The 15,563-nt window shown below is 36.6% G+C and overlaps 1 protein-coding gene across 4 annotated transcripts in view; it reads left to right on the forward strand.

Moving 5' to 3' along the window:
* CR1 (complement C3b/C4b receptor 1 (Knops blood group)) overlaps window positions 1–15,563 on the forward strand; it is a 133,167-nt gene that overhangs the window by 9,760 nt on the left and 107,844 nt on the right. For all 4 annotated transcript variants that reach the window (XM_065532037.2, XM_065532049.2, XM_065532042.2 and 1 more), the window contains exons 2-4: window positions 100–279; window positions 909–1,008; window positions 6,109–6,194. In XM_065532037.2, the coding sequence (XP_065388109.1) occupies window positions 100–279; window positions 909–1,008; window positions 6,109–6,194 (366 nt within the window). The remainder of the gene's footprint in view (window positions 1–99; window positions 280–908; window positions 1,009–6,108; window positions 6,195–15,563) is intronic.

The raw sequence follows: 15,563 nt of genomic DNA on the forward strand, positions 1-15,563 counted from the left end.
AGCCTGGGTGATGGAGCCAGTCTCTGTCTCAAAAAAGAAAAAAAAAAAGTATGGTAATTTCTTCATTAACTTTGATGCTGCTATGGTCTTGATCTCCAGGTCAATGCAATGCCCCGGAACAGCTTCCATTTGCCAGGCCTACCGAACTAATTGATGAGTCTGAGTTTTCCATTGGGACACATCTGAAGTATGAATGTCGCCCTGGTTATTATGGAAGACCGTTTCCTATCATCTGCCTAAAAAACTCAGTCTGGACAAGTGCTGAGGACAAGTGCATACGTAAGTAACTCTGGAGTGGGAACCCCTCTGTCAGTCAAACATCTGTAAGATCTGATTCAATTTGTTCAAATTTTGTGACTGAGTTGCATATGACAATTAGTTTGCCAAGGTGCAAAATATGTAAGAGAATTATTCTTGTAGATCATACCTTGTTACTGCTTTGAGTTACTGGACCCTTCATTACAAGTTTATTTCATGAGAAACAGCCATCACAGGACATGATTGAGGGGAAATCCCCATTCACTGGGGGTCTCCCATTTACATGACTAAAATTAAGTAATGAATGACTTGGGACAAGAAAGAGAAGTGGATTAAATAACTCAAAGATGTGATAATCTTGGGCTTTGAGATCTTTGGATTATACCAGTTGAATTGAATTACAGATAATAACAAAGTTTACATTTTTCTGGGAGGCATAATATGGGAATGAAACAGATCTGAAAGGGAAGTTTTTTATGAAAGGGAGCTGATCCCAAGGTAGTCTAGTGAGTTTCCTCAAGGTAAGAAAATCTATGGAAACATCAGAACTGCATGTGTTCAATAAGCTACAGGCAGGTTGAGACCTTATGTACTAAAAAAAATTTGCAGTTTACTCTACTTGGCTCCAAAATTCTGTTTCTTTCCTGTAGGTAAATCATGTCGTAATCCTAGAGATCCTGTGAATGGCATGGTGCATGTGATCAAAGACATCCAGTTCGGATCCCAAATTAATTATTCTTGTACTGAAGGGTGAGTTGGCAGCAACATCTCTTGGTTCAAGAGTTCTAGTACAGCCATACTACCTTCTAGTCACATCTCAGAAAGGACAACTAAGCTATTACCATCTGCTCTTTAAAGGCTTCAACACAGGTGTTTAGCTCCTGACTGAAATGAGAAAAGGTATGACAAGATCAGGGGAAAATCATCTGTATCCTTGCTGGAAACCAAGGCTGTGCAAATATGAAAAGTGTGACATTCATTGAGTGAGAAGGACGAAAATGGGGGAGAGTATAGTCAAAGCACACAAACAGCCTTAACCCAGAGTAGAGATTGCTGGAAAAAAAGGAAGGCCATTGAGTAGCTGTGTGAGAGAAATCTTAATGCTCATAGCACAAGTAGTTTGCTAGGGCTGCTGTAACAGAGTACTCCAAAATGGGTGGCTTAATACCAATGAAGTTTTTGGAGTTCTGTTCTGGAGACTGAAAGTACAAAATCAAAGTGTTGGCAGAGCCATGCTCCCTCTAAAACCTGTAAGGATGAATCCTTCTTTGCTTCTTCCAGCTTCTGGAGCCCCAGGCCTTCCTTGGCGTGTGGCAGCAGAACCCCAGTTTCTGTCTCTGTCTTCACATGGCTGTCTTCCCTCTGGATCTCTGTCCTCACATGCTGTTCTCCTGTCTGTGTATGTCTGTGTCCAAAGTTCTCTCTTTTAATAAGGACACCAGTCATATTGGATTAATGCCCACACTAACAACTTCATCTTAACTGGATTGCCTCTCCAAAGACCACATTTCCAAATAAGATCACATTAATAAGCACTGCGGATTAAGACATCAATATATTTTGGGGGTGAGGGGGATACAATTTTCATTCATTGCTGGTAGGAATGCAAAATGGTACCATGACTTGGAGAGAGAATTTGGCAGTTTTTTAAATAAAACTAAACATACTCTTACAATATTATCCAGCAGTTATCCTTTTTGGTATTTATCCAAAGGAATTGAAAACTCATGTTCACACCAAAAAAAAAAAAAAATTCTGCACACAGATGTTTATAACAGCTTTATTCATAATTGCCAAAACTTGGAAGCAATCAAGATGTCATTTAGCAAGGGAATGGATAAACTGTGGTACATCCATACAATAGAATATTATTCAATACCAAAAAGTAAATGAGCTATCAAGCCATGGAAAGACACAGAGGAACCTTTTAGTGAATCTTTTTTCACTGCCACTAAGTGAAAGAAGCCAATCTGAAAAGGTTACATAACATATGATTCCAAGTATATGCCATTCTGGAAAAGGCAAAACTATGGAGATAGTGAAAAGATCAGTGGTTGTTAGGGGTTAGGGAAGAAGCAGGGATGAATAGGCAGAGCACAGAGGATTTTGAGGGTAGTGAAACTACTCTGTATGATGCCATAACAGTAGGCACATGTCATAATAAATTTATCCAAAGTCGTATAGTGTACAATACCAAGAGTGTACCCTAATATAAACTATGGACTTGGGGTGACCATGATGTGTCAGTGTAAGTTCATCAGTTGCAAAAAATATGTACCACCCTGGTGAAGGATGTTTATAATAGGCGAGGCTATCCATGTGTAGGGGCAGGGAGTACATAGGAAATCTCTGTATCTTCTGTTCATTATTGCTGTGAATCAAAAACTGTGCTAAAACACAAAGTCTATTTTTTAAAACGGCATAGACATAAATACACAGGCACATGTGCATAAACATACATGCACACAAATAAGTACAGGTAAAACAGGAAATTTGAACAAAATGTGTGGATTAGAACTATGTCAATATCTTAATGTTGATGTTGCACTATTGTTTTGCAAAATGTTATTATTAGGGGAAAACTGAGTAAAGTGTACCTCTCTGTACTATACCCTGCATGTGAATCTGATTATCTCAAAATAAAAAGTTTTTTTTAAGTTCCTACTATATTTCCAAGGGGATGGGCTTCCCCTCAGATCACTACCCCTTTTCCGGGAGCAATAAAGTAATCTTCCTTGGAACGTAGCAATCTGTAACAAATCAAAGTGCTATAACTACTCATGGTCCCATATGGAAAATATAATCCTGCTAAAATTTCTCTCTCTCTGCCTATATCAGTGATACTTTACATCCTCCACTTTGGAATGCTGACCCCATTCATTTGGAGTTGGAGTCTTCCATGTGGCTACCTTTAAGCTTTGTGCTCAAATAAACTCTATCCTTAAATATATTTTCTGGATCTCATTATTTAAGGTTGAAAATATGCTAACGGCTGGGTGCAGCAGCTCATGCCTGTAATCCCAGCACTTTAGGATGCCGAGGCGGGTGGATCACCTGAGGTCGGGAGTTCAAGACCAGCCTGACCAACATGGAGAAACCCCGTCTCTACTAAAAATACAAAATTAGCCAGACATGGTGGTGCATGCCTGTAATCCCAGCTACTCGGGAGGCTGAGGCAGGAGAATCACTTGAACCTGGGAGGTGGAGGTTGCAGTGAGCCGAGATCGTGCTATTGCACTCCAGCCTGGGCAAAAAGAGCGAAACTCCGTCTCAAAAAAAAAAAAAAAAAAAAAAAGAAAAAAAAAAAAAAAGAAAATGTGTTAACCTAAATAATTTGCGAAATTTGTTTTTTATTCTCATTTTTTCCTAACCCATCCACCTGGTTCAAGGCACATAGATTAAGAAGGAAAATGGAAATGGGACTAATATCCCAGGCTTCACTGTCCCTCTTTGGGCTCTGGGGAGGAGACTCCCAAAAGTCTAGACATGTTTGCCCACATGCTGTATGTGGTTTCTGGCAACGAAATGATCATGGCTTTTCCTGAACCATGGCTTAACTTTGTGAATCCACAACTCTCTCTTCCCTGGGAGATCCAAAAAGATAGGGTAGGATGTAAAGGCTTCAATCTGTTCAAATGGATATGAGAGCTTCCTTTACAATAAGTAGCATGGATTTCATCTCTCTGCTTTACTTCCTCATAAACATTCTGAATGAGAGGTGTTCAAACTATTATTTGTTCAGTCGCTTAATCTACTTTGAGGGACAAGTTTAATAAATTAAAATATTTTTCCATCTGTTCCCCTTGATCAGTGAACACAAAGTTATCTTTCGACTCATATTTAAAATGTTCAGTACTACAGCACTGAACAATAGTATGGAAGAAAAAAAATGCCAACTTAAATTTGAACTTGCTTCACCATTCCTATCCCAACCCCCATGATTAGAAAATCAAAAAGAACACTTTGAGAAATAACCTCAGTGAGGTCAAAAGCCAGAGGAGTCTCCAGGATCCCTTATTCCTAAGACAAATAGACAGAAGGAGGCGCACATATAGGATTGCAGCCCTTCTTCACTTCATTTGTTCACATACTTCATACTTGTGTGTATGTCTGTTGGCAGTGCAATTGAAAATGATTTCATTTTTGGTGGTATACTAGAAAGCATTAAAAAACAAAATGAGGCCGGGTGTGGTGGCTGTAATCCCAGCACTTTGGGAGGCTAGGGTGGGTGGATTACTTGAAGTCAGGAATTCAAGACCAACCTGGTCAACATGGTGAAGCCCATCTCTACTAAAAATGCAAAAATCAGCCAAGTGTGGTGGCAGGCACCTGTAGTCCCAGCTGCTCAGGAGGCTGAGGCAGGAGAATCTCTTGAATCTGGGAGGTGGAGGTTGCAGTGAGCTGAGATCGCACCATTGCACTCCAGCCTTGGCGACAAGAGTGAAAATCTGTCTCAAAAAAATAACAACAACAACAACAACAACAAAATGATATTGAAGTCATTAATAAGTACATCATAAATCACTACTATAATGCAACGGTGCATCAAGTGTCTTCAGAAGCACCCACTGTTGTCTCACTATTTATTTGATCTCCATTTGGCACTGTTTTGTTGTTTGAATAAAGCTTTATGTTGCCAGGTTTTCTTACATGCTCATAAAGCAAAGTTCTCCGCTAAACCAATAACCATGACTGTTATTTGATATTGCTTCATTCCTTCATGTATAGTACTATCAAGTTTGACCCTACCCTCACTATGACTAGTTTCACCCAACCATCTATCACAACAGAGTCTAAGGTGACGTAAAATAAATGTCATAAATTATTCCACATTTATGGCACACTTTGAACAGTTTGAGATATACTAATTGAGAATTGCTGACTTTAATATTTTAAGTATAAAATGAGTGCTCAATTCTTTTTGGTCAGCCTGGATTTCCTTTGCTTCTAGTTATGAATCCCCTTCCTTCCTTCTTTCCTTCCTTCCTTCCTTCCTTCCTTTCTTTCTCTCTTTCCTTCTTTCTTTCTTTCCATCCATCTTTCTTTCTTTCCATCCATCTTTCTTTCTTTCTTTCTTTCTTTCTCTTTCCTTTTTTCTTTCTTTTTTCTTTTTTTTTTGGAAACAAGGTCTTGCTTTTTTGCCCAGACTGGAGTGCAGTGGCATGATCAGCACTCACTGCAGCCCCAACCTCCCCAGCTCAAGCAGTCTTCCTGCCTCAGCCTCCTGAGTAGCTAGGACTGCAGGAATGTGCCACCATGCCTGGATTTTTAATAAATTTTTTGTAGAGACAGTGCCTCACTGTGTTGCCCAGGCTGGTCTTGAACTCCTGAGCTCAAGCAATCCTCCTACCTCAGCCTCCCAAAGTGCTGGAATTACAGGAGTGAGCCACTGTGAATGGCCTATTTTGGCCTTCTTTGATGAATCTTGTTGACAAAAGCCCATCCATGCATCCATACATTCACACTTTTAAGGCAAAGAAATACATGCAACACGACTATATACACACACATATACATGTATATATATGACAGCTTCCCTGCACTCAAGAAGTTTGTGTTATCTTTTAAAAAATGAAATTTGTAGGAAAAACTGTAATTCATCTTAGATTTGCATAAAAAACTGTCATAAGGTAATAAAGAAGAGAAAGCTCATCCAACTGAGAAGGTAAGAAAAAGAAAGTCCAAAAGTCCCAAGAAGAATGTGAAACTTGGGAAGGTGACAGATAATCCTTTGACAAGTGGAAAATGTCCCTCTGAATTCTGTAACAGTGTAATCTCTGGAAGTAGTAATTTAATTGGATAGTTTACCTGTGTCTTGGGAACCTAATATTCCTTATTTTTTGCCTCTAGATACCGACTCATTGGTTCCTCGTCCGCCACATGCATCATCTCAGACAATACTCTCATTTGGGATAATGAAACACCTATTTGTGAGAGTGAGTTGAAATATCCCTTCCTATTTCTTTTACTGATACATTCTAATTTTTCTCTGGAATAATAAAAATCTTAACCGAATTCCTTCTCTGCAATCTGTCCTTCACATGGCTGAAGACAGCGGTAATGTTCTCGAATATTCCTACAGGGTTCCTGGCAACCCTTTCCTTAAGTTCTTCCTTATCCTGGGATGTGTCTTTTCTAATTCTGGGGGCTTAAATACATAAAATCCTTCAAACTTGATTCTACTTCAATAAATTTGAAATTATGGTGGTTCTACCACCTCCAGTATAATAATCATCCTGCTTGGCGAATCAGTAAAGATTTTTAACATTTATGCTCTTCAAGATTAGCGAAGCTGCGAAAGAACCTGGACTCTCACGCACCACGAGGTCAACACATCCTCTCAAAAGGCACCATGCACTATTAACCTCAGAAGTGGGCATATATTTTAACCTACTTCTTAGAATTTATACTTACAAAATAATCACACACTTTTTAAAGCAGTTTGGTATAAACTTTTCATTGCAGCATCATTTATATTAGTTAAAATGTTAAAGCAACCTAAATATTTTAAACTATGATTTGGAAATAATCTACTAGGAGGAAAAAGATGTGTTCAAATGACCACTATAAAGAATTCCCGAAGAAACATAAAATAGCTACGCAGAATGGAAAAAAGTATATCCATACACTGGCATGGTATTCAGCCATAAAAAATGATAACATAAAGAAGCACTTAATGACTAGAAAGAGATGTGTTTTATGTGGAAAAAGAATCAGATGAATGGCATATATGGCAAGATCTCATTTTATTAAAAAGTAATACACCTATGTAGTGGAGGGCCAGGCTGAGGCTCAGTGAAATATAGTGTATAACATCTTTGTCTTACTGTTCTCTTTAGATAGCTTGGGGACTTGTCTTCTTTTCTTCTTGGCATTTAAAAATGTTCCTTTTACTAGAAAGTTTATGAGCTTCAGAATCTAAATTTACAAATGACATTGGTCACACATTTATTGCTGTTTATCCACTTTAAGAAACAATTTTGTTATTTTGTAAAACAAATTGGGAAACCTTTCATCTTATTTGAAATCTATAATAAGATAACATGGAATTGGAATAGAAATTTTCTTGGAAATATGAAAAAATAGTAAAATAGAGAAAACAAAAATATAATAATACACCTATACCTATATCTATGTTTTTATCTCTGTTTCTAGTTCTGTAAACTCTCTATATCCAAATCCTGGTAAATGACTTCAAGTCTTCTTGGAGAAGGCTAGGGGAAGGTACCAGGTGCTTCCTCAAAAGGATCCAGTCTCCCATCTGTTTGTGCTTCTCTGGGTCTATAAACTGTTCAAGTCTAGGAATTGTTGATGAACAATGAACTTCTTTTGCAGTAATTCAAGTCAGACTCTTATTCACTTGACCTAAATCTCTTCCGCTTATACACATCAAGAAACACTTTAGTCAGCTATCCATCTATTTCAGTTTCAGAGACTCTATGATCAATTAGCCCTGTAACAATATTCTCATCAGTCAAATCATTCTGATTGCTGTTTCAGCTCTAATATCCATTACAAGAACCCCCATTGTCTCTGGCAATTAAGTGCTGCCACTTGGACTCTGCCACCCTGAGGTCCTTTGGTCCCCAAGTGAATTCAGAGAACCCAGTTCAATGGCAACAGTTCCCATTGTCGTTCCTGCCCCACAGAGAATGAGCCATGGCAGAGGATGCTGAAACTCCCCATGTGAATGTATTCCTCAAGCCTCTGGTAAAAGGTCTATCTTCCAAACCCTCCACTCCTGCACTGTGCCTCACCAGCTTTATCCAAAGATGATCTTCAGAGTGGAATGGCTGTTGCTTAACTTCTGCCTCTCAAATATCGGCTAATTTCTCATGCTGTAACCCTAGTCCAGAACCATACAGAGAAACTAAGTCTGGAAAACTTAATTCCGAATTGGCCTGGTTGACACTGTACAAAACCCCCAGATAATTATAATTTTATTTAACTCTTTGTCTTCTTTTTTTCCTTTCCCTCCCTCCCTCCCTCTCTGCCTCCCTCCCTCCCTCCCTTCCTTTCTTTCTTTCTTCCTTCCTTCCTTCCCTCCTTCCTTATTTCCTTATTTTCTTTCTTTTTTATCACACTGGCTAGGACCACCAGTATAACATTGAACATTGGTACCAATAGATGCCATCCTTGTCTTGTTCCACATCTCAAAGTTAAAGTTTAAAACATTTCACCATTAAGCTGGTGTCTACTGTAGGCTTTTTGCAGATAACCATTTTTGAAATAAGGAAATTCTCTTATATTCTTCATTGTTACAAAAATTTTTGGTATTTGAATCATGTTGAAGTTTATCAAACACTTTAGTTACATATATTGATGTAACCATATGTTTCTCTTTTTCTGTTAATGTAACAAATTGTTTTGAGTACATTTTTCAAAGGCAAATGATTTTGAATTTCAATTTTACATTCTTAAAATAAATCATCTTGGTCATAATATTTAATCATTTTATATATGGCAAATATGCTTTCATGATACATTTTAGATGTTTCTATTAAAATATAATTCACGTATCATAAAAGTTACCTTTTTAAATTATACCACTTAGTGGTATTTAGTACATTCACAAAGTTGTGTGTTACGGTCTGAACGTTTGAGTCCACCCCAAATCCATATGTTGAAATCCTTACCCCTAAGGTGATGACATTAGGAAGTGAGGCCTTTCAAAGATGATTAGGTCGTGAGAGCAGAGCCGTCACAAATGGGATTAGCATCCTAATAAAAGAGGCCCAGAAGAACTCCTTTTGCCCTCCCGCCATGGGAGGAGATGCTAAATCTGCCAGTGTTGGTCTTGAACTCCCCAGCCTCCAAAACTACGTGAAATAAATTTCTACGGTGTACAAGCTAACCAGTTTATAGTGTTTTGTTATAGCAGCCCAAATAGACTAAGACATTGGGCAACCAACACTGCTAATTAATTCCAGAACACTTTCATCATCCCATTCCTAACATATTTGAGAGATTAGACTATAATTTTCTTTCTTGTAATGTCCTTAATAAGATTTTGATATCAAACTTATGACAGTCTTATAAAGTCAGCTGGTAGTGTTTCATATCCTAGTAAGGGTTTATATAAGATTGGTATTATTTCTTCTTTAAAAATAATTCACCAGAAAAGCCATATGGCCTGGAGTTTACTTTGTTGGGAGGTCTTTTTTTTTTCCCCAATAATTTTCCTGTACCATGTAGACTTTTCGCTGAAGTATAACATATATATATAGTAAAGTGCACACATCTTAATTATGCAGTTCAATGGATTTTTACAAAGTAAACGCATCCACGTAAAAGGCACTCAGATTAAGATATAGAACACTATCGGCACCCCAGAAGCCTTCCTGATGGCCTTTCCCAGTTATCTTCCCAAAATAACCAGTATTCTGATTTATAACACTAATAGTTTTGCCGCTTCCTAAATTTTATATTAAAGGAATCGAAAAATAGGTACTCTTTTGTGTCTAGCTTCATCTCAATGTTATATTTGGAAGAGTCATTTTTGTTTTTGCATGAAGGATTGTTGGGTCTTCTTTATTATTATGTTGTATGTCATTGATGATCCTGAGTACCTTTTCATATGTTTGCGAAGTGCCTATTCCAAACTTTTGCCTATTATTTACTAGTTTGTCTACTGTTTTGTTGTTTTGTAGAAGTTCTTAAATATTCTCATGTTTTCTAATAAATGTAACACAAATATTGTCTTTCAGGCTATGGCTTTTCTTTTTTCCTTCTTAATGTCTTTTGGTTATGAAAGTTCTACATTTTAATAATATTCAATTTATGAGTCTTTTTTTTTTTTTCCAGTTACTGCTTTTTCTATTCTACTTGAGCAGTTGGGCCAAGTGAGGTGGCTCATGTCTATAATTACAGCATTTTGGGAGGCCAAGGCAGGAGGATTGCATGAAGCCAGGAGTTCAAGACCAGCCTGGGCAGCAAATTGAGACCCTGTCTCTACAAAAATAAATAAATAAATAAAATTAGCTAGACTCAGTGGCACATGCCTATAGTCCCGGCTACTTGGGAGGCTGAGGTGGGAGGACCCCTTGAGCACAGGAGTTCAAGGCTTCAGTGAGTTATGGTGGTGCCACTGCACTGCAGCCCAGGTGACAAAGCCCTGTTTCTTATGGATAGGCAATTGATCTAATATCATTTATTAAAAAGACTATTCCTTGCATACTACAATGCGATACCACCATGGCCATAAGTCAGGTGACCTTATATGTGGCTCTCATTCCAGAGAGGTTCTGTTTCATTGGTTTATTTGCCATACATTAGTTTATCTGCCATACTATAATGGCAAATAAACTATAGTCCTGCATTAAAATTTTAATTACTATCACATTACATTAAGATTTGATATCTGGTGGCATATATCTTCTAACTATGTTCATCTTCGAGATTTACTTGGTGATTCTTGGCCCTTTGCATTACCATATAAAATTTAGAATCAACTTGTCAATTTCCACATAAAGAATCCTACTTGAATTTGTATTAAGTTTCTGTTGACTCAGTAAATCAATTTGTGGACAAGTAACAAATGTACAGTTTTGAAGTTCAAATTTATGAATATGATATATCCTCCCATTTTGAAGTCTTCTTTAATTTCTTTTAATAATACTTGTTAATTTACATTATAGAAGTCATGTACATATTTCATTATCTTTATTTTTACATCTTATTTTTAAAATTTCATTCTCTAATTATTAACTTCTTAGACACGCACCTGTTTCATCTCAGCTCCAGCAATTTTGTTAAATTTACTTATAAATTGAATAGTTTACCTGTAGATTCTTTTGAATTTGCTGTGTAATTATGTCATCTATGAATCTGACAAAGTTTTTACATTTTTTCCTTTCTTATGTCTTTTGTTTATTTCTCTTGCTTTATTGCATTTGCTAGAACCTCCAGTACAATACTGAATAGAAGAGATGATACAAGGCTACAAGGCTTTTAATAGTCATCGTAAATCATGATGTATGCTGTAGTTTTTGCATGATATCCTTTATTAGATTAAGGAAACTCCCCTTTACTTCTAATTACTAAAAGATTTATAAATGTTAGTTCTAATTGATCACTATGCATGTCTTGAGATTATCATGTTTCTTTTTCACTCTGTTAATGTAACATATTACACTGATTGATGTTTAAAAGACAAACACTGAATTCCTAGAATAAACCTATGTTGTTTGTGATGTGTTATAAATGATTACCCTATGTATGGGGAGTATGCGTGTGTGTGTGCAGGATTGCTCATATTTTTATTGTAATATTGTAACATTGATTTAATATTTAAAATCAGTCAAGGTAAACCTCACTTTGATCATTGTATCATCCTTTGGAAATATTACTGGATTCAGTTTCATAATATTTTGTTTAGAATATTTGCATTTATGTTCTCAAGAGATCTTGGATTATAATTTGCTTTTATTTTAATATCCTTATCAGGTTTGGGCATCAAGATTATGTTGGCCTCACAAAATGTGTTAAAAATTATTTATTTTTTCTAGTCTCTGGAATAATTTGTGTAACATTAACATTATTTTTCCTTATATGTTTGGAAGAATTCAGCAGCGAAACAATCTGGACCTGAGGGTTTGTTGTTGCTGTTGTTGTCAGGATTTAATTTCTTTAATAGCTATAAAACTATTTATTGTTTTATATCTTATTAAATTCATTGGGGTAAGTTGTATTTTTCAAGGAATTTACTCATTTTATTTAGATTTCCTAAGTTATCAGCATAATACTGTTTATTATATCCTCATATTAGCCTTTGGATGCCTGTAAGTTCTATAGTGATACCCTTACGCTCATTAATTTCTGATATTGGTAATATCTTTTGCTTCTTTTCCCTTGATTAGCTTTACTGGGTCTTTATCAATTTTACTAAGCTTTTCAGAAAAACAAACTTTTAACTTTCTTGTTTTTTCTTTAGTGTATGACTATTTTCTCTTTTATTGATTTCTGCTTTAAGCTTTGGGTACTCCTCCACTCCTAAATTCTTGACACTAATTAATTTGTTTCCAATCTTTATTTTTCTAATATGTACATTTAACCTATAAATTTTTCTCTAAAACTGTTTTATTTATTTCCAACAATCTTTATATTTTTATTATCATTGTACATAAAAGCTTTCTAATTTCCCTTTTAATATCTCCTCTGACCCATAGGCTATTTAGAAGGGCATTGCTTAATTTCTAAATATTTAAAGGTCTTCTACTTACCATTCTTTCATTAATTTAATCATTTGAGACCTCTTGAGATGTGTTTTATAGCCCAGAATATGGACGATTTTGGTAAAATGTTATGTATGCACTTGAAACGAATGTAAATTATTTTGCTTCACTTTCTAGAAATGTCATTTAGGAAAATGTGGTTTAGAACAGTCTTTTTGCCCTCCATTTGTTCTCTCAGTTACCAAGAGGCATGTGTAAAATATCTGTATTAGTTTCCCAGGGCTGCTGTAACAAATTACCACAAACTTGGTGGCTTCAAAGAAGAGAAATTTATTCTCTTAAAGTTTGGAGGCCAGAAATCCAGTTAAGATGTCAATAGGATTGGTTCCATCTGCAAGCTGGTTTGTGCCTCTCTCCAGACTTCCTTCCAGTGGCTGCTGGCGGTCTTCGATGTTCTTTGGCTCATAGATGCATCATTTCCTTCTCGGCCTCCATCTTCTCGTCACCTTCTCCACTGTGTGTTTCCTTTGCTCTTCTGTCTCATATGAAGACACTGGACATGGATTTAGAGGCCACCCTGGCAATCCAGGATGGTCACAACTCAAGATCATTAACTTGATTGTATCTACAAAGACTCTCCAAATTGGGTCACATTCACTGGTTTCAGAGATTAGGACACAGATATTTTTTAAGGAGGACAGTGGTTATTCAACCCATTACAATCCCAAACTATGACTATGAATTTGCCTGTCTTTCCTCTTTGTTCTAGCAATCTTTACTTTATGGATTTTAAACATGTTATTAAATGCATGAAATTTTTGGTTTATTCTTTCTGCTGAATTGACTATTTTATCATAATGAAATGTCTCTCTTTACCTCTCATAATACTTCTTGCCTTAAAATCTACTTTGTACATTAACACAGCTATATAAACTTTTTTTCTTGTTTTTGTATTATGTGTGTTTTAAATCTTTTACTTTCAGCCCTTCTTTGTCTTATATTTAAAACTTCTCTCTTATAAACATCACATAGTAAGGTTTTGTTGTTTTATTCAATCTTTCTTAGTTGTTCATTGGTGTGTTTGGAACATTTAAATTTAATAATAAAAATTTAAAACAAATAAATAAATTTAATCTAGTTACTGATAAGTCTAACTCTTGATTATTTGTTTTCTCTTTGTTTCATGTGTTTGTTCTTTTATTCCTCATTTCTCACATTTTTTAATTTATCCAGTATTTTTATTATTCTATTTTCCCCAGTAGCTTTTAAGTTATTCTTAAATGACTACTCTAGAGATAGACATCCTTGATTTACTATAGTCTACTAAAATTGTGCTTTTACCACTCTCCAAACAATGCAAGTACCCAAACTATTAATATTTAATTCCATTTGTCTTCCCCCTCTTTTTGTATTGTTGTCATACATTTTGCAAAAAGAAAAGCTTCAGCTGAATTAAATTTAAAAGAGTTTAATTGAGCAATGAACGATTAGCAAATCAGGCAGCCTCCTGAGCCAGAGTAGGCCAGAAACTCCAGTCCAGCTGCATGGTAGAAGAGGATTTATAAACAGAAAAAGGAAAGTGATGTACAGAAAACAGAAGTGAGATACTGCGACAGCCGGATTGGTTATAGCTCAGCGTTTGCCTTATTTGAAGACAGTTCAAACAGTTGGCCACATTTGATTGGCCAAAACTTGGTGATTGGCATAAGAGTAGTCTACGGTCTGTTTACATCTTCACTTATTATAGTTCGCAGTGTACAGAGAAACCTTGAGGCTGAGCTTAAACTATGTAAGGCTTTAGGTTACACTTGATTTAACAAATTACATATATTCTATATTTCAAAGACACTATATTTCAAAATAAATAAAAACAGTATTTATTTATACTTACACCGTAGTGAATTCTTAGAATTTTCATGTTACCTCAGCATCCATTTAGAATATGTTTACCTTTCTCATGCCAGAAGCAGAGCTTAGTCACCCTTATTGCCCTTTCTAGTTCTGTACCTCCTCCCAATTTTCAATGTGGTCGAGCCAGATATCTGCCTTATACAACTGCCTCCTGGTGACCACCTCTCTATGGGACAGCTAGATAAAACCTACTTGACTCGCATCCCTGACCTCTGTGCCCTGCATGGACTTCGCAGATATGCTGCCGTGACCACCTCTCAGTCGCAGCATGCCTTCCTGGAACATGTGCCTGCTTTCTTTAAACTCACCAGTTGGAACTCCCCATGGGAGATACCTGCTGGGTCATACCCTGGTCCCCAATAAAGGCGTTGGCCGATGGGTCCCCTTCTCTCTCTCTCTCTCCATTCCTTGCACTGACCAACCTTTGTGTGACCTTCAGGTGTGCCGTGTACCCCCAGCCCATAATAAAATATTTACTTGCATCTTGTGTTTCTTCTAATCATTGAAGAGGTTCTCTCTATCACAAAGATCCTAAATGAAAACATACCCACATATGAACTCTTTCTGGTGTGTTTCCTTCTTACTGCAATTCTATCAATTCTATATGAAACTATTTTCCTTCAGCCTGAAAAAGTCTCTGGCAATTTTGTATTGTAGATCTTCTGAAAACAAATTCTTTAAACATTTTTCTAATTGTGGTTCCTTTGAAGGTTATTGTCCATGTTTCCTGGCTTCTTTTAAAATGGATTACACTTTAAAATAGATTTTTTACAATATTACTGTGTTGTGTCTAGGTAAGAATTTCTTTGTATTGCTTGGGTTTGCATAGTTGGTTTTTTTGTTTGTTTGTTTGTTTTTTGACAGAATTTCGCTCTTTTCACCTGGGTTGGAGTGCAGTGGTGTGATATCTCGGCTCACTGCAACCTCAGCCTCCTGGGTTCAAGTTATCAACCCACCTCAGCCTCCCAAGTAGCTGCGATTACAGGCCTGTGCCTCCATGCCTGGCTAATTTTTATACTTTTAGTAGAGATGGAGTTTCACCATTTTGACCAGGTTGGTCTCAAACTCCTGACAGGAGGTGATGTGCCCACCTCAGCCTCCCAAACTGCTAGGATTACAGGCGTGAACCACCACGCCAGGCCTGTATAGCCTTTTGGATCTGTAATTTAATGATGTCTTGCATCAGTCTTGGAAAATTCCCAGTTATTACTTCTTCAAATG

The sequence above is a fragment of the Macaca fascicularis genome, chromosome 1 (genome assembly GCF_037993035.2).
Source record: "Macaca fascicularis isolate 582-1 chromosome 1, T2T-MFA8v1.1".
Classification (NCBI taxonomy): domain Eukaryota; kingdom Metazoa; phylum Chordata; class Mammalia; order Primates; family Cercopithecidae; genus Macaca; species Macaca fascicularis.